The sequence below is a fragment of the Rhipicephalus sanguineus genome, chromosome 2 (genome assembly GCF_013339695.2).
Source record: "Rhipicephalus sanguineus isolate Rsan-2018 chromosome 2, BIME_Rsan_1.4, whole genome shotgun sequence".
NCBI lineage: Eukaryota > Metazoa > Arthropoda > Arachnida > Ixodida > Ixodidae > Rhipicephalus > Rhipicephalus sanguineus.
In genome coordinates, this window is record NC_051177.1 from 230905849 (window position 1) to 230924779 (window position 18931).

General features: G+C 48.5%; 1 protein-coding gene across 6 annotated transcripts in view; it reads right to left on the reverse strand.

The window, feature by feature from the left end:
* The window catches only part of LOC119384158 (uncharacterized), a 290104-nt gene that overhangs the window by 220024 nt on the left and 51149 nt on the right, over nucleotides 1–18931 (reverse strand). The window contains exon 5 of one of the 6 annotated variants that reach the window (XM_049412784.1): nucleotides 18094–18193. The exons of the other annotated variants lie outside the window; for them this stretch is intronic. Within the exon in view, the coding sequence (XP_049268741.1) occupies nucleotides 18094–18193 (100 nt within the window). The remainder of the gene's footprint in view (nucleotides 1–18093; nucleotides 18194–18931) is intronic. 6 annotated transcript variants of the gene reach the window in all.

The window sequence follows — 18931 nt, forward strand, 5'->3', positions numbered from 1 at the left end:
CGTGAAGTCCGAATTAACGGGGTTTTACTGTATTACAAACCCAAGTATGCACACTACTCAGTTACATATTACAGAATATACACAATTTCGACCGTGAACTAGCAATTGGTCTGATAGTCCTGAAGCCAGCCGGTGGCCGGCCCTTCGGTCGGCCACTCTAATTGTTGCACTGCTGAGGTTGGCTGCTGCATACCCCAGGATAGCGACTGCGTCCCAGAAGGCAGCTGCAGCATAGGAGCTGCACTACCCCATGGGGACAGCGGCTGCGGCATGGCAGGTTGCAGTACGCCAGCAGACGATGGCTGCAACACGGCAGGTTGTAGCCCGGCAGACTGTGGCAGTGGGACTGGAAACTGCGGCACAAGTACTGCAGCTGGTGACGCACCCTCCTCTGACCCTGGAAAGCTTGGAGGCATTCCACGTACGGGCGTCTTCAAGCATGTAAGAACCAGGTCCCTTTCTTTCCAACACTTAGTTGGTGGAGGAGAGCATCTTCCTTAAAGCGAATGGATGGTTTCATGATACGAACAATGTCGCATGCAGCTATTCCTGGTTCCTTGGCAGCTCTCCTCTTGTCCGTGTACAACTTGCTGCTCTGCTGTTGACGCTGAACCCTACGACGTAGTCGCCCAATTCCTTAGCCGGTTCTTCAACAAGGCTCGTTCTGAGAAGCCAATGCATCCACCTGGTTCGGACATTCTACCATGCACCCCAGTGGTTCCCTGTGGAGTAACCCTGTAAATAGCAGGTATCCTGACTGCTTGTCAGAGGGTCGTCCTTCGAGGAGTGAAACTTGCATAAAGTTTCTGAATGTCCGATTGAACCGTTCTATTTGTCCATTCGCCTGGGGTAGTATACTGACGAATGCAAAAGACGGATGGCTCTGTCTTGCACAAAGCTGAACTTACGTGAATGAATTGAGGCCCATTGTCGCAAACGATTTCCTCAGGCTAGCCTTCACGGACAAAAACACTTGTTAAAAAAGTCTTTCACTGTGCTCATGGATACCTCACTGCAGATATACTTCCAGCCACTGGAGTGGTATCCACAAGCGTTATAGCAAATCTGCTGTTGTGAGGTCCGTGCTCCAAAGGACCAACAACGTCTAAGGCAAGCTTTTGCCATGGTCTTTCAGGTCATTCAGCAGTTACAATGGTGCTGGTGATGTTTTGGCAGATGCCTCCAGGCAGATGTGGCAGTTTTTCATTGCTGTTTCCACTTCCTTGTCCACTCGTGGCCACCAGAACCGCACACGAAGTCACGCCTTATTGCGCGTGATACCAGGATGTGTCTCGTGCGGTGGCGATGATCTGAGCAGTGAGGGAGGACGGAACATGGCGCTCTGCATTCAGTAAAGATCAACAACATAAAGTTCCTCTCTAATAAGGTAGAACGGTTGCACCTCTTCTGGTAAGGACTTGTGGGCGGCCAGGAACTCAGCACAAATGACTTGATGGTTTCTAGACGACCATCGTCGAGGATAGCGCCTGAACTGCTCCTTCGTCACACAGGTTGGCTCACCGAGCGACACAATTTCTTCCTCCTTTGCATGCTCTGCTTCTGAGTAGGTGTTGGCAGCCGAGAAAGTGCATCTGCTACAGTGTTCGCAGACCCCAGCAGTATTCAACATTGAAGTTATAACTAAGCAGTCGTGCACTCCAGCGTGCGATTCGAAGTGGGCGTCTTCCACATCCTTGCGACAACAGCAAAGGCACAAGCGCGTGGTGGTCTTTGAATATTGAAATGGCGACCCCACAGGTGCGTGTGCCATCGCTCACAGCCCAAATAGATGCCAGTGCTTCACATTCACTGACTGAATCATTTCTTCCGCTGGGGACAGTGTACTAGATGCGAAAGCACTGTACGGAGCTCTTGGCCGTTTTATTGCTGGAGGACTGCTCCCAGCCCACAGTCGGAAGCATCTGTCGATACATGACTGGGCGGAGGACTGTACTCAACGAACATTTTTTTACCTTTCTGAACTTCTGTCTGCTTCAGGTGACCAGATGAATGGCTCATTTCTGCGAAGTAGGACTCTCATAGGCTCGACCACTTGTGCCAAGCATGGAACAAATTTCGAGTAGTATTCTCCAAGACCCAAGAATGTGGAGGGCAGCAACATCGTTGGCACAGGAGTGTTAACTATGGAGTCAATTTTCTCCGGAAGTGGCAAGATACCACGTGCAGTGACCTTGTGCCCTAGAAATGCGCTCTGGAAGGTCAAAGACGCATTTGTTGTTCAATTTCAGGCCTGCATCCTTGATCTTCTGCAGGCTGTTTTCAAGTTTGACAGGTGTTTTTGCAGTCTTGCCAAAGACTCACGTCATCAATGCAGAACACACCAATGATCAAGGATTACTGCCATCATTTTCTGAAATCCCACTGGGGCCGAAGCTAACCCGGTATACTTTCTGGAAATGGAAAAGCCCATCGTGAGTGATGAAGGCTGTCAGATCCCTGCTGTCAGGGTGCAAGAGAACCAGATGGTAAGCGGAAGCCAAGTCGAGTTTTGAGACGTGTGTAGCACCTACCAAAGCATGGAGAAGCTCTCTTTTGTATGCGGTAACGGGAAACTATATGGAACACTCATAGCCTTGTTCGGCTGTCGGAGGTCTACACAGACCCTGATGCTGCCATCTTTCTTGACACAACGACAATGGGGGACACCATTCGAAGCATCGATGCGCTCGATGATGCCATGGCCCAGTCACTTTTGAAGCTCATTCAACACTGGCGCCCGGAGAGAATATGGCAACGACGAAGCTTGGAAGTTACAGGCTGCACGCCCTGATGCGTCTTGACACAATGCGTGAACCTCTTAGCTAGGCCCAAGTCGGACTGAAAAGTGAAGCGAACTCGCTTGCCAAGGCTGGCGGAAGGTTTCCCAGACCGGGCTGCGTGTCGGACAGTGTGGAAATGGAACGCTGTACCGGATCATTGACACGTGTCAGCGGAGCAACAGACGGATGTAAGCACTTGATAGCAGTACCCTCAATGCGAAGGCTTTATTGCCGTCAAGGCCGATAAACAAGTTCCTTGGCAAACAACATAAAAACAGAGTGACGCGTGCACCCCTTGAACTGTACGTCTGCCTTGAAACACCTAGCACGCAAATGGGACATTGGAATACAGTAGACTCACGTAGTTCAAACTCTGATAATTCAAACTTTCAGGTAATTGAAACAAATCTTAAATTTTTGGTTGGCCACTATGTTTTTCAATATATTTTAAAGCTGCTTAATTCAAACTGCCTCACTGCACAAATTTGGTTATTCAAACTTTTTGCTTGTCCATGTCTGGAAATATCTGCTGCCTTTGTTGCTTCTAGCTGAACATTCACGTTTTTCTCTAACAGGCGCAAATAAAGCCTGCCTACAAAACGGCCAAACTAGCCGAACACACTGCGCACCAATAATCTCCTGCTGATCGATGAAAAAACAAGCTGTACGGTCGGCCTTGATCTATCGCATGCTTCCACATGAAAGCGGAATCTCATAGACAACACCAACCGCGCAGGCTACATAAGACTTTCGTGCTTCATGCCACACACTCCAGGACTCTTTTTAGCCGAAGAAATTTTCGGGCAGAGCTTTGCCAGCTTGCGCGGGCTGAAAAACCATCGGCACTCGTGCCTGCCCGCAACCTTCTTCAGATTGTGAGAAGTGCGGTGAATGTAGGGCAACACTACAGGGCGGCTCCTGGATTGCGGCCCTGGTGTCTTACCGAATGGGGTACTTTTGACTCTCGCAGGAAGCCTCTGCGACTGCCATAACGAGCGATCCGAGTTTTGGCGTGTGGCGAGTAGGGCGCCTCAGGATCAGCATGACCGGCCTCCTTGAGGGTGTTGACGCTTTGGCAAGGACTGTCAAGCCAAGAAGGACTTCCGTCAGTGCCGGGCTCCGACTGATCTCGTCGTGAAGCATTTTAGGGACAATGACCTCCGTCTGCTTCAAGCCGATAAGAGGGTGGGTTTGTGGTTTTAGATGCTCTAAGTTTCAATGAGAAGGCTAGGAACGCCATTACTAAGAATTTTAAGGAGGTTAAAAGTAGCGCTATTCGTGTGAAGACAAGGCAGCCAATTTGTGTAAGGAGCTTCAGCTTGAGAATTGGCCAGAGGAATTATTGCATGCAAAGGCAACACACTCAGTGTTTTTTTCACTGCGAAAACGCACAAGCCGGAAGTTCCATTTCGTGCAATAATAAGCGAAAAGGGATCTTGGCAGCACCTAGTAAGCCATTCCTGCTTAGAAATTTAAATGTGCTAACGTCGACGACCCTTTCGGTACCAAGAGCTCAGACGATGTTGTGCGTTTTCTGCAGGAGGAGAATCGTATTGACTATATTCTCTGCCGATGTTGAAGATTTATTTCTTTCTGCTCCTCATAGCCAGTTATTTGTAGCTGTACGTGAGTGCATCGAAGCCGGTGGAGCCATTGACTTTCAAAACACGCTGGTATGTCGGTGAATGACTTCATGTCGTTACTTGAATTTTATCTTCGCTCTACATTTGTAGCCCACGAGAACCGGTTTTATCTGCAGCGACAAGGATTTGCATCGGTCCTGTGTGGCCCTGCTTTGTGTAACATATCTTTAGCGACGTGGATCGTTCTTTGTCTAGCATCCTAGAGACAACTAATGTTATCAACGTTTTAGATATACGTAGACGATTTTTTAATACTTTTAAGAAACCCATTGACTTTAATCTTGACAAGTCTGTTCATTCTATCCTTGACACGTTTCAGCAGTGCGGGAAGGGTTTGACCTTTACCCATGAAATCCCTTGCAATACACTCAAACCTCGTTATAACGAACACGGATATAATGAATTATCGGTTATAACGAAGCAAATGAAGAATAGTCTTGTCATAGCTACAGTGTTACAAATAAACGTTTATAACGAATTTTTGGATATAACGAAGTTATTTTCGTGGCAGATGTGACTGTTATAATGAGGTTTGAGTGTAACTCGTTGCAGTTTTTAGATTTAAGGCTCTGTTTAAACACTCAAGTGTGCTGGTCTTACAGCCTACGAGCGCAGAAGGGACTGCTGCCATATGATTCAGCGCAGTCAAAACCAGTTAAGCGTGCGATAGTGAAGCTTTGTCTGGGGCCTGCGCTTGGAAAGTCATGCCCACATGCGATGCAGGACAGCTTTAGAAATCAAGTACGGTGAGTGTTGGAAGCCGGATACCCTTGCACGCTCATTACGGCAGTCGCAGAAGCTCTCCTGCGAGTCAAAAGCACCCCGTTCCGGTAAGACCCAGGGCCGCAATCCAGGAGCCGCCCTGTAGTGTTGCCCTACGTTCACCTCACTTCTCACAATCTGAAGAAGGTTGCGGGCAGGCACGATGTGCCGATGGTTTTTTCAGCCCCACGCAAGCCGCAAAGCTCTGCCTGAAAATTTCTTCGGCTAAGAAGAGTCCTGGAGTGTGTGGCATGAAGCACGAAATGTCTTATGTAGCCTGCGCGGTTGGTGTCGTCTATGAGATTCCGCTTTCATGTGGAAAGTCTTATGTCGGGCACACCGGAAGGTGCATCAACGTTTGTGCAAGGGAACATGAATTGACGATAATTACTAAAAGATCGCGCATTTACCAGCACATGCCCGACATTGCATGTGCGTACCGAATTTCCGAGCGATCCGAGTTTTGGGCCGAAGCCAAGGTAGCACCGCACGGGAACTTTTGGAAGCCTATTTATCTCAACTAGAGAAACGCATGTGTTAGCCAGCCTACTGTTTCCTTATTGCATGGTGAAAAGGGATTCTTGCGTGGCTTGTTGCGATCTGACAGTGAAAAGCGATTAGCGTTGTGACCACGTGACTGATGGCATATATTGTTGCCGACGAAAATAAAGTTAGTTGAAGTTTGCGCTCGTCCGAGTCTCTCGAGTCCGTGTTTTGATGTGTGTGCGCATCAATATTCTTTCCTTGCAAGTATGAACCAACTCGCCCAGCAGCAAGTTTTATTGAAGCAAGAACCTGTTTATTTACTATGTACATGATTTATATCAATAATAAATGCTCCCCCTGGGATGCAAGAACAGAAGCGAAACCGAGACTGAATACGACAGTCGGCGGCATTAATTTGACACTGCATGCGCACAAGGCTCAGCGACGCCTCCGCTTGCCACTTTGTTCTAAGCAGGTCAAGCTCTTCATGCGCTTCAAGTAATGCAGCTTAAAGGTCACAATGTTAATAGCTAACACGGAGCGCCCTCGCGCGGCACTGTTGCTTTGTGTGTGGTGGCGTCACACCTGGAGACTGAAAGATGGGGACGCGGAAAAATAAGGGTTGGTTCGTTTGGGCTCTCGTAGCGCCATGTCTCATTTTGCTATCTAGTCTGCGGCTATCTTCCAGCCATCTGCACTTGTATCAACTGGCGACGACGATAAAAGAATGTTCTCGAGTTCCCGCCGCTCCACCATCCTCCAAATGCCAAGTTTCGGCAATCTTGAGCCTTTCGAGGGAGAAGGCGATGACTGGCCCTGCTACGTGGACCGGCTGAAGGAATTTTCCCGGCGAATGACATCGCTGAAGACAAGCGAACAGCTGTGTTCATCAGCTGCTGTGGGCAGAAAACGTATGCGCTGCTTTGCAATTTGGTCAAGCCTGACCAGCCAAGTGACAAGACGCTGGACGAGATTCTGTTGGTTCTAGGAAACCACTACTGCCCAAAGCCTTCTGCTGTTGTGCAGTGTTTCCGCTTCAACTCGCGCGTTCACGCGGAGAGAGTCCGTCAGCAACCTCATTGCAGCGCTGAGAGCCTTCCCGAGCACTGCAACTTCGGTAAAGGGCTTAAAAATGCTCCGCGACTGCGTCGTGTGTGGCATCAAGAACGCAGACGTCCAAACACGACTGCTGGAAAAGGCGGACCTGACTGTCGAGGACACAGTGCAGACCACCCTAGCAATGGAAGCCAAGAGATGCAGGGAGATCGCGCAAGCTCACGCTAGCACCTTCTTCTCCACCATCCGCGTCTCGGCAGCGCCGGTGGGCGCGTCCTGTTATTGCTGCGGGGATGTACACTTGGCGTCCGCTTGCCAGCAAGTGAAGACCGTCTTCAATTACTGCCACAAACGCGGCCACTTGGCGAAGGTTTGCAATATGAAACGAAAAGACAAGCATCACAGAGCAACAGCTCTCCCAGGCCGCGTTCGTGCACGGGCCGAAGTTCACTGTCGGTGAGCAACCATCATCGCATAATACTGTCCAGGATGAAGCCTCCGCTACAACTTCGCCCGCCGAAGTTTTCGACATGTGGCAAGTTGACTACACCAAGACGCCTCCACCTTTTACCGTCAATGTTGAAGTTGCGGCAAGCCGCTCCGCATGGAAGTGGACATGCGGGCGAGCGTCTCAGTCATTGCCAAGTGGCGTTTCCCACAGCTTCTACCTTCAATTTACTGTGCAGCCGTCTCGTATTTCTGCGAAGCTATTCCGGGACTTAAAGAAAGTACAAGGCAAAGCTGATGTCTATGTAAAGTTTCAATGGCAAGGAGGCTGACTTACCGATTATACTGGCCGGAACGGATCACCCACTCTGCTCGGACGCAACTGGATGCAGGAATTGGGCATCGGCGTCTCTGACGTTGAAGTGAACATTCATGCACTTGCTGATGTGAAACACGTAATGCAAGATTACACTGAAGTGTTTGAAGAAGGCTTGGGTACGTCCAAGGGTGCGACGCTTCACTGCATGTACCTTCAGATGCTCCACCACGGTTTTCAAGCCACGCCCACTGCCATATGCCTTGACATACAGAGTCACGCAAAAAATTCAGCGATTAATTAGAGATTCCCTCACTGTTGCGGTGAAGACAGCAAGGTGGGTGCTCCAATTGTTCCCGTGACAAAAAGGGATGGGCGCATCAGAATCCGTGGGGACTTTGGTGTCACCATTACCCAGTCGCAACGACAGAACGCTGCCCTGTCCCAAGGTTGAGGACTTCTGGACTGTGCTGGCTGGAGGTGAAAAATTTACAAAGTTGGACTTGCGTGACACATGCCAGCAAGTCGTTCTGGATGAGGCCTCTAAGAGTATGTCACAATTCCGACGCACATGGCGTGTTTCAATACACCCTTACCTTTTGGGGTCTCATCTGCTCCAGCTATTTTTCAACGCGAGATGGAGAACTTGCTCAGGGGTCTGCCACATGTAGCGGTCTATTTTGATGACATTCTCATAACTGGTGCAAATGATGCCGAGCACTGTCGCAACCTCTGCACAGTACTAGGCAAACTTCAAGAACCTGGCCTCAAGTTGAAACTCGAGAATGCACTTCTCCATACCCCAGTTGAGTATCTCGGGCACATTATCAGTAAGGAGGCCTCTCCTCGAACATGGACAAGTGTCTGCCATTCTGCATGCTCGTGCCACAAGATGTCAAGGAACTTCAAAGCTTCTTGGGACTCGTCAATTTCTATCGGCGTTTCTTGCACAACCTTGCCGCACTTCTCCGTCCGTTGCACTTCCTTCTTGGTGATGGCAAGAAGTGGCAGTGGGGAAAGGACCACAAGATGCTTTCACTGCCTGCAAGCATCTGGTGACTTCAGCTCCAGTTCTTGTACATTTCCGCCCGGACAGGCATGTATGTCTCAGCTGTGATGCATCACCTTACGTCATAGGCACAGTTTTTGGCGCACGAAGACACCGATTGCCGAGAACATCTAATTGCTTTTGCTTCGAGAAGTTTATCAAAAGCAGAACAAAACTATAGTCAATTGACAGGAAGCACTAGCCTTGGTGTTTGGCGTGGATCTGTTCCACCAGCACTTGTGGGCATACCGTTTGAAGCACACACTGACCACAAGCCACTTCTTGCACTTCTGGGTGCCAACAAGCCTGCTCCAGCGCAAGCTTCACCAAAGTGGTCAGATGGGCTCTGAAGCTCTCCGTGTACAATTACACTTGTCTACAACCTGGCAAGAGCTCGGGCATGCCGATCGCTTGTATACTGCCACTGCCCAACGACTGCACTGCATTTCCTCGCCCTGCTGAGATCTTCATGCTGGAGGAGGCATATCCAAAACTCCTCTGACCAGCTGTTGTAGCCCGAGCCACAAGGGACGATCCAGTATTGAGCCATGTTGTCCTATCTGTGTTGAAAGGAGAAAACCTCCCAGCGGGACCAGAGTGGAACCCCTTTCAATGCCAGAAGTGCGGAACTCAGTCTCCATGAAGGCTGTCTACTATGGGATCAGAGTCGTGATTCCGAAAAATTGCTGGCCCAGGTACTTTTTGTGCTCCATGCCAGCCACCCTGGTATTGAGAAGAGCAAGATGATCGCCAGGAGCCATGTCTGGTGGCCAGGCATTGACAATGACATTGCAAAAGTGTGAAGACTGTGCTACGTGCCAGGCTCAACATAGAGCTGCCCAGCCTGCAGCAGACACCCTGGCCTTTTCCACAGCGACCCTGGTCTAGGCTTCCCATTGATTTCGGGGGACCATTCCTAGGGCATACATTCTTGGTTATAGTGGACGCCTTCTCGAATGGATAGGAGTCTTCCCTGTGTCTTCCACATCTGCAGACGCTACCATTTCCGCCTTGAGAATGGCATTCGCCCAGTACAGCCTCCCCGACATAATAGTTTCGGACAATGGTCCTGCTTTTACCAGTGCACAGTACATGGACTCCTTGACTCGAATGGAATACGCCGCATGCTGGTACCCCGTATCACCCTGCGTCCGTGCCGCAGAGCGAGCAGTACAGACTGTCAAAAACAACTCACGAAATCTGGGTCAGGCAACTTCCAAACACAACTGTCCCGGTTCTTATTCCACTACAGGACAACACCTCACGGTACGGGTCGGCCACCGTGCGAACTCCTGACAGGCAGAGCCTTTGAGAGACCATTGGATGCCTTGCGACCAAGCCTCCAGACTCAGTAGTTTCTAGGCAACTTAAGCAAAGTTGTATGCCGACGAGGATCCCGGCAGCTCCGTCATTGCAACCAGGAGGCAGCGTGTATGCACGAAATTTTCGACAGGGAGCACCATGGGTGCGGCCAGTGTTGTCGACGTCACGCCAACATCGGCCCGCGTCATTCTCGACGATAGGTCTACATGGCACCGACACGGTGACCACTTACGTCTTGCCCTGACAGGGCCACTGGCTACGTCTGAACAGATGCGCTTCGCCATGCTAGTGCTGCGGCCATACCACAATGGGAACGCCTCCTCTCCTTGAATCAACTGTTCCGGACATGCCGGAGCAAGCTGTCCAGCCGTCTACAAGTTCGCCTGAGAGGGCTGTGCCATAAACACCGACATTACTGCAAGCAAAAGTGGTGTTCATGTGGGGAGTGACTCTTCCGTGGCTGCGCCTTGCACACCAATGTTGCGACGCAGCAAAAGGTCGAGGAAACCAGTGCTTAGATACTCCCCATAGTGATTCTTCTTAAGAGGCGAGAGTGTCACAATGTTAATAGCTAACACGCAGCGCCCTCGCGCGGCGCTGTTGCTTTGTGTAGTGGCGTCACACCTGGAGACTGAAAGATGGGGACGCGGGAAAAAAAAAGAGTTGGTTCGTTTTGGGCTCTCGTAGCGCCATGTCTCATTTTGCTATCTAGTCTCCGCTACCTTCCAGCCATCTGTACTTGTATCAAAAGGGACACAAAGGCAAATAACAATTTACGTCGGGTGAAAGCTCAATGTATGACGTCTAAAACGGCAATAATATCAACAGTGCCCTACTTACTGAGAATTAAGCTAAATGTATCACATGATGGCAAGTACCGGTAAGATGCAGCTGTTATATACCTTCCTCTTGAGGAATATGGTACACTACCATTCATGATTTGATAATGCTTGCCGAATGAGCCCCATCCCATCCTTATTCGTCTAGTTATTTCACTCTCATGGTTCGGCTCCGCGGTTACTACCTGTCCTAAGGAGACGTACTCCTTTACAACTTCCAGTGTCTCGCCACCTATCGCAAAGCGCTGTTCTCTGCCAAGATTGTTCCACATTACTTAGTTTTATGCATATAATTTTCAGACCTACTATTCTACTTTCTGTATCCAGTTCAGTAATCATGAGCTGTAATTCGTCTCCCGCGTTACTCATCAATGCATGTCATCCAGCGAATCGCAGATTACTGAGATACTCTCCATTACTCTTATCTCTAATTCTTCCCAATCTAGGGCCCTGAAAACCTCCTGTAAACACGCGGTGAATAGCATTGGAGAGATCGTGTCTCCCTGCTGTACACCCTTCTTTATTGGGATTCTGTCGCTTTCTTTATGGAGGACTATAGTAGCTGTGGATCCGCTGTGATTTCTTCTATTATGTTTATACAGGCTTCGTCGATGTCCTGATTCCGCAGTGCCTGCATGACTGCTGATGTCTCCACCGAATCAAATGCCTTCTCGTAATATGAAGGCTATGTATAGGGGTTGGTTGTATTCCGCGCATTTCTCCATCACCTTGATTGATAGTATGAATGGTCTATTGTTGAGAATCCTGTACAAATCCTGCCTGGTCCCTTGGTTGATTGAACTCTAATGTCGTATTAATTATGCTAGCAATTACTTTTGTAAATAGCTTGTAGACAATGGACAGTAAGCTGATGGGCCTGTAATTTTTCAGGTCCTTGACGTCCCCTTTCTTATGGATCAAGATGATGTTGGCATTCTTCCAAGATTCTGGTATCCTTCCCATCGAGAGGCACTTCGTATACAGGGTGGCCAGTTTCTTTAACATAATCTCTCCACCGTCTTTCAACAGGTCTGATGTTACCTGATCCTCACCAGCTGCTTTGCCTCTTTGCATTCCCTTTAGGGTTTTCTTTACTTCTCCTGTCAATACTGGTGGGATGCGAGATTCCCCTGCGCTATTACTCCTTCTTACTTATCATCCTGAATGCCTCGGCTGCTGTACAGATCTCGTAGAACTCTTCCGCTACCTCAACTATTCTATCCATATTGGTTGTGCCTTGCCTTCCTTGTCACTTAATGCATACATCTGTATTTTTGCCTATGCACAATTTTGTCTTCATAGCTTTGAGGCTTCTTCCGTTCTTTAGAGCATGCTCAATTCTCTCCATATTATCTTTCTTATGTCGGCTACTTTACGCCTACTGATTACCTTCGAAAGCTCCGCCAGCTCTATTTTGTCTCTTGCATTTGAGGCTTTCATGGCTCGACGTTTCTTAATGAGTTTTTCGTCTCTTGGGATAGCTTACCAGTGTCCTGTCTAACGACTGTACCCCCGACTTCCATTGCATACTCCTTAATGATACTAGTCATTATCATTCATTACGACAACGCTAGGTCAGTTTCCTCGGTTAAAGCCGTGTACCTATTCTGAAGTGAAACTCTGAATTACTGTGCTTTCCCTCTCAGAGCTAGTTCATTAATCGCTTCTTACGCATCAGTTTTCTGCCGTTCCTTCCTCACGTCAAGTTGAATTCTAGATCTTACCATTCTATGGTCACTGCATCGGATCTTGTTAACTACTTCCACTTCCTGTACAATGCTCGGTGGCCGCACATTAGAAGTCCATTTCATTTTTAGTTTCGCCATTAGGACTTCTCCACGTCCACTTACAGTAGCCCGTTTTCTGTAGAAGGTATTCAAGATCTGTAAATTATTGCGTCCTGCGAACTCTACTAGTAACTCCCTTCTGGCGTTTCTAGAGCCGATGCCACATTGCCCACTGCATGATCTCCAGCTTGCTTCTTGCCTACCTTTGCATTAAAGTCACCCATACACAGTATACTGTGTCTTTACATTACTCATTGCTGATTCTACGTCTTCGTAGAAGCGTTCAACCATTGATCATCATGGCTGGATGTAGGCGCGTAGCCTGTACCACCTTCATCTTGTACCTCTTATTAAACTTAAAGGGACACTAAAGGCAAATATTAAGTCGACGTTGATTGTTGAAATAGCGGTCCTGAAACCTCGTAGTGCTGCTTTTGTGCCAAGGAAGTGCTTATTTGAAATAAAATCACGTTTTTAGTGGTCCGCATCGCGTAGCGCGCTTCAATCTCCCGCCTGAAAATACACTCTCATACGTCACTGCTGCCGTGCCCAACGTTGCCCTCTTTTACTGCGCGGCCCGCCGACACTATAGCAGCCGAGCGGAAGTAGCGGACCCACAGTACAACAACGGTGCTGCGGCAAAGACTTGCTCGGATGGGCACATTCAAAGCCGTCACCAAGTTGCGGTTGGTCTCGTAATCCTCAGTACGAAAGTGCAGCGAGCCACACGCAGAGGTTTTGACTGTTTAGCACACTGCGCAATGGCATGACACTAAGCCACTTCGAGCGTAAGGGTTCATTCCGCGGCACCCAGTGAAAAGACACACCGTTTCCTTGCTGCAGCACTGCGTTGTGCACCATTCGGGCATCCGGCAATATCACACGCATGCGCATTTTTGTCGAACTTTCTGTCAGAGCGACTTTCACGAGCGCGCAAACACGCACGGCAGTACGCGATCCCGAAACTACCACTGAGACGGCGAGGCACAGTTCGGCGAAAAAAACCTTTGAACCATGTTTGAACCAGCGCGCCGTTCCCCATGGCAACGCCACGGAGGTTTTGTTTTCCATGTCAAGCGGAAAACAAACAGCATTTTTTACGTCTTTTGTTGCTCGGAATGTTCTTTTTTTCTGCTGCTAGTTTGATTATAGTGATTTATTGTAGGCGACTTCCCTACGTCATCGGGATCACTTCAAAAATGTCCCACTCGTGGCGCTCACATGTGATACATTTAGCTTAATTTCTCCGGTAAGTAGGGCACGCTTTGTTGATAATATTGCCGTTTTAGAAGTTGACATTGGGCTTTCACTCTGACATAAATGTTATTTGCCTTTAGTGTCCCTTTAAGTACGATACATATCACCTCTCATTAATGCTATTGTATTCCTCTATACTGCCAGCTATGTTTTTTGAACAAGTAACCCCCCCCTAGTTCCTTCTGTCAGCTAAGCTACGATAGCATAGGACGTGTCGTTCTTCAGCACTGTATAAGCCTCATGTGGTCTCCTAAACCTCATGAGCACTATTACATCCCATTTAACACCCTCTAATAATCGAATAGAACAGCTAGACTCGCCTCACTAGAAAAGTTCTAGCGTTATACGTAACCAAGTTCAGATTCCAATGGCGGCCTGTCGGACCCAGAGATTCTTAGCACCCGAGGTTCAACTTAAATTGAGGACGACGCAGCAAGCGATGGAAAGGAAAATGATAGGTGAACCTTAAGAGACAGGAAGAGAGCAGAGTGGGTCAGGGAACAACAGGGGTTAAGGATATCATAGTGAAATTAAGAAGAAGAAATGGATATGGGCCGGGCACGTAGCAGTCGGCAGGATAACCGGTGGTCATTAAGGGTAACTGACTGGATTCCAAGAGATGGCAAACGCGTGAGGGGGAGACAGAAAATTAGGTGGGTAGATGAGATTAAGAAGTTTGCAGGTATAACGTGGCAGCAGAAAGCACAGGACCGGGTGATTGGCGGAACATGGGAAAGGCCTTTGCCCTGCAGTGGCGTAGACAGGCTGATGATGACGATCACATGATGAGCGTCACGAGCGGGACATTTTGGAAATGATCCCGATGACGTGAGAGTCCGACTACAATTAATCGCGGACATATCTACTAGCGCGGAAAAACACACAAAGGACGAGGTAAAGACGGCAGACAGGACGCAGCGCTTCTCTAATACTACAATTAATCACTCGTAATCAAACTAGCTGCAATAAAAGAAGAACCTTCCGTGCATCAAGAGACGTAATAAAATGCTGTGTTCTTTTCTGTTTTTTCATGGAAAAAAGAACCTCTTTGGCATTGCCATGGGGAACGGTGCGCGTGGTCAAAAGTTCCGTTTTCGCCGAACTGTGCTTCGCCCGGCGCCTGCTTCGCTCACGCGGTCGATCTCGGTGGTAGTTTCAGTATCGCGTACTGCCGGTGTGTATTGCACGTTCGTGAAAGTCGCTCTGACAGGAAGTTCGACAAAATGCCGCATGCATGTGATGTTGCCGGATGCCCGAATGGGTGCACGCCGCCAGTGCACGCCGCGCAGTAAAGACGGGCAACGTTGGGCACGGCAACAGTGGCGCGAGAAAGACCGCTTTCAGCCGGGTGATTTGAAGTGCGCTAACGCGATGCAGACCACTAAAACGCGTTTTTATTTCAAAATAAGCACTTCCTTGGCACACAAGTAGAACTACGAGGTTTCTGGACCACTATTTCAACAATCAATGTCGATTTAATATTTACCTTTAGTGCTCTTTAATATACATGCGTTTGGGTCGGGACCAGAAGAAATTTCAAATAAAGCGATTTCGTTGTAACGAGAGATTACTGTATTTAATGTGGACACTCCTTGGTAAGTTTTCCAGCAACTTTGAAGGCAATGGCAAAAGGCGTGGCACCTTTCCGATAAGAATACTAACAGCTCCATAGAAAACACACAATGTTGGGTTGGGCCAACTTAAATGTGGGAGTGAATCAACTTAATTTTAGGGGCGATTGGAGGTGGGCAACATATGGGCCAGCTTGAGAGAGAAAAGCACCATTAGTGGACCAGCGTGCGTTATGCGTGAGTGGTGGTGAGTTGACCAAGATTCGGGGTTGCTGGTGAAATCATGACTTCGAGGCAGTAAGTGAAAGTAAGTGGTTTATTTACATGGAGAAGAAAACTTGAATCGGTTCAGCAGTTTGGGCAGCCACATCCTCGGGCCTCTCCTGTGCATCTCTTCTCTCGTCACCCGTTTTCTCCCCATCGCCCTCGGCACGTCCGGCCGATTCACGATGAGTCGGCACAGCTTCTGTGTCGTCAAGCTCGAGACCGGCTCTCCTTGGGTCGAAGAGCACCTGCACTGCGTTTGGAAGGTCGACTATTCCAGTGGCCTTCCGCAATGTTTCTCATGAACGCCAGGGTCGGTTTCCAGAACAGCCGCTTTCCAGAGAGCTGTGAGCTCTGTTCCCATTAGCAACCCTCCACCTGGGCACCCGCAGCCATGGCACCCGCCACTGTGGCACGAGTGCGCCCATCCCAAATGGGTCCTTGGGAGCGGAACGCAGTGAGCAATTTCTGCTGCTCGTGGAACATCGCAGCCCCGTGCTAAAGGAGAAATCTCCTTCATGCAAGTGCTGGCTGTTTACCAGTCGCAAGTTTTGCAATCCAAGCTTCACGCAGCTTCTCACCCTGAGGACAACTGTGAAGGCTGGCACCGTGTCGTGTACGTCCTGCACTGAGGCACCAAGCACTGGCCTATCATATAAGACGCCTTCAAAGACAGCAACTACATACTGTAGCGATGCTCTCACACGTTGTCAAGCGCACACTGGAAGCGTGAAAACATCCTTTCTTCATCAGTAAGTGACATTATAGAATTTTGTTTTAGCTTGCTACAGCGCTCTCGAAGCAGACGATGCAGCCGCTGTGACCAGGTGATCCTGCCAAGCGCACGTCACGGCAACAGCAGCTTTTCCAGTGGTGGGCCTCATGCCCATATTGAAATAAGAACTAAACGTGCTTCATATACACATCATACAATTAATTAAGCCCAGTCATATAACACTCGGGTACAGCCAAACCTGCATAATCGAACTCGCAAAAAAATGGGACTTAGTTTGATATATCGCATAGTTTGATAGTTTGATGTAAAACTTTAAAGAAACTACCGTATTTTTTAATGTGAATTTTGTGCACAAGATGAGTTCACGACATGGCTTTACATAATGCAAGGAATGCGGTTTGTAGCAATATGATGGCACCTTTTTTTTAGTTGTTGTTTTTCCACGGTTTGTATTTGGAGGTGCGAGTTATACGTGAGGAAATGCGGTATCAATGCAAACAGTATGAGAGCATCTTCATACACAGCTGTGCGTGCTCGTCGGCTGCCGGAAACTTCTAGTCCACCTTGGCCTTACTGTTGGCCTTGTTTTTCAATATCATACTCAGCATGGTTCTTGAAATGCTGTGTGCAGCGGCAACGTCGGACCTCTTTTCCCTGCGTCCTGACTGTGCTGATTGTCACCAGCTTTGTGAACAACAGCCAGGTTCCTCCGTTGCACGGCAGCCATAGCATTAACAAAGGGAGAAGCGAACGGCCATTCCGCACTGCGGGCTGATGGGCACGACGAGGAATCATGGGAAAGCGAGCGATGGCAAGCGGCAGTTTCTACTCGCTTACCCTCCTAATCACACTGCTCACCCCCCAAATGCATGCGGGAAAGTTCCCTTCCACGAGTAAAAGCCAACCTCTTGAGGCATTTTGCAGTGTTCAATATACCAGGTGTTGTTCCATGTGACTGTAAATTTTGCTATGCATTGATGCCAAAGCATTGTCGTGTTCGAAAACAGTTTGATATAAAGGATAATTTGATTTACCCAAGTTCGACATAGTCGGTTTTGACTGTATTTCAAACTATTGTTTGTACTGAACAGTGCAAAATCCTCCAGAATATAAAAAGAAACAACTCCTATGGGGGGGAATGGGGTACATTGAATAATGCCTGGATGCCCTACCGCTCTTCCTGCAATAAGGCGTGGCTGGCAGTGTGCCAAGTGCCAAAATCACTGATTGTAACAGAATGAGCAATCCTCTGTTTCGGTGGCACAGAAACCCCACGGCCAGGAAGTAGTCTGCATCGCCAACAGAGCAACTTAACCTGTTCGCAGAGCAGCTCAGAATGAGGGGCAATTCCTCTTGTGGAGGGCATACTCCAAAACAGGACAGGACAGGAAGGACACGAGTGTGAGAGAATAACTGGACTGATTGTCCAGGATGGGTCCTTTCCGTCTCATCCACTGACAAAGGCTGGTGGTGTGGAGAAAAACAGACCCTGCTGTATGAGCACAGGGCAGCCGTTGGAGTGGCAGCAGCCAGAATGCATGGTCATCAACCAATAACGTGGCACGGGGGCATTGTAGCAAGCGGCTCACTTCACCATGGAAAACACCCAAGAGGTGCAGCAGATTCTCACTGTTACAACTTACATATTGTCAAAACCAGTATCACTATATACTAGTGGGTTGGCTGAAAAGCGAATGTCACCACTATATTCAAGTTTGTTATATCCAGGTATAACTGTACATCTGCTTGCAGTCAGAGGCACATGGCCCCATTCTCACCTGAGGCGTGCTTCCATTGCGTCCAGCTCCTTCTGCAGGAACTGTGCAGCCAACTGCTGCACATGCAGACGTGCCACAATGGTCTCCTCCTCTGTCACACCTGCACACAGATGTGGGTCGAGCATGGGAAAAGCATTCAGTATCACAGTACGCTACCAGCGGGAAGACACCAGGACAAGAAAGAGGACGACACACTGCGTTCACCACAGTGTGTCGTCTTCTTTCTTTCCTGTCCAGGTATCTTCGCTCTGGTAGTATACTGTCATGAATTTCCAACAAGGCCAAGCCTTGTGATATTACATATAATTCCACGAGTGCAAATATCAATCATAATAATGGCATCAGAAAACCTGCGACGCAGAACACTTCCCAAATACACAATTAAAGGGGCCCTGCGACACAAATTAAGCGTGTAGTTTTTATCGCTTCTTCTCGAACTGTGAAATGCACCGACATCGTTGCGCGAGTGGCAACGCCAAAAACAAAGCTGTTATAATTTTATTTCACCGGAGAAACCACATTGTTTTCGGACTAGAGCAACACACATCGGCTATTTTTGTGATCGGAAGTGACGCTTCATCACGTGGGAGTGACGACATTGGCCGTGCATTTTGACTGGTTCGACCCGACAAGTCGCACGTAATATTCATATGGTCACAAATAGGCCACGCTATTGTGTGCTAAAAATTATAAAAGCACTCTTTATACTTCCTCAGATAAAAGGATTTCTGTTTTTAAATGTGAAAATTTGAAATTAATTGTGAAACGACACTAAGCGGCCGTCCTGTCATGTACCTTTCTTCTTGTCCTCGTCTAATATAGCGCTACAATTTTTAAA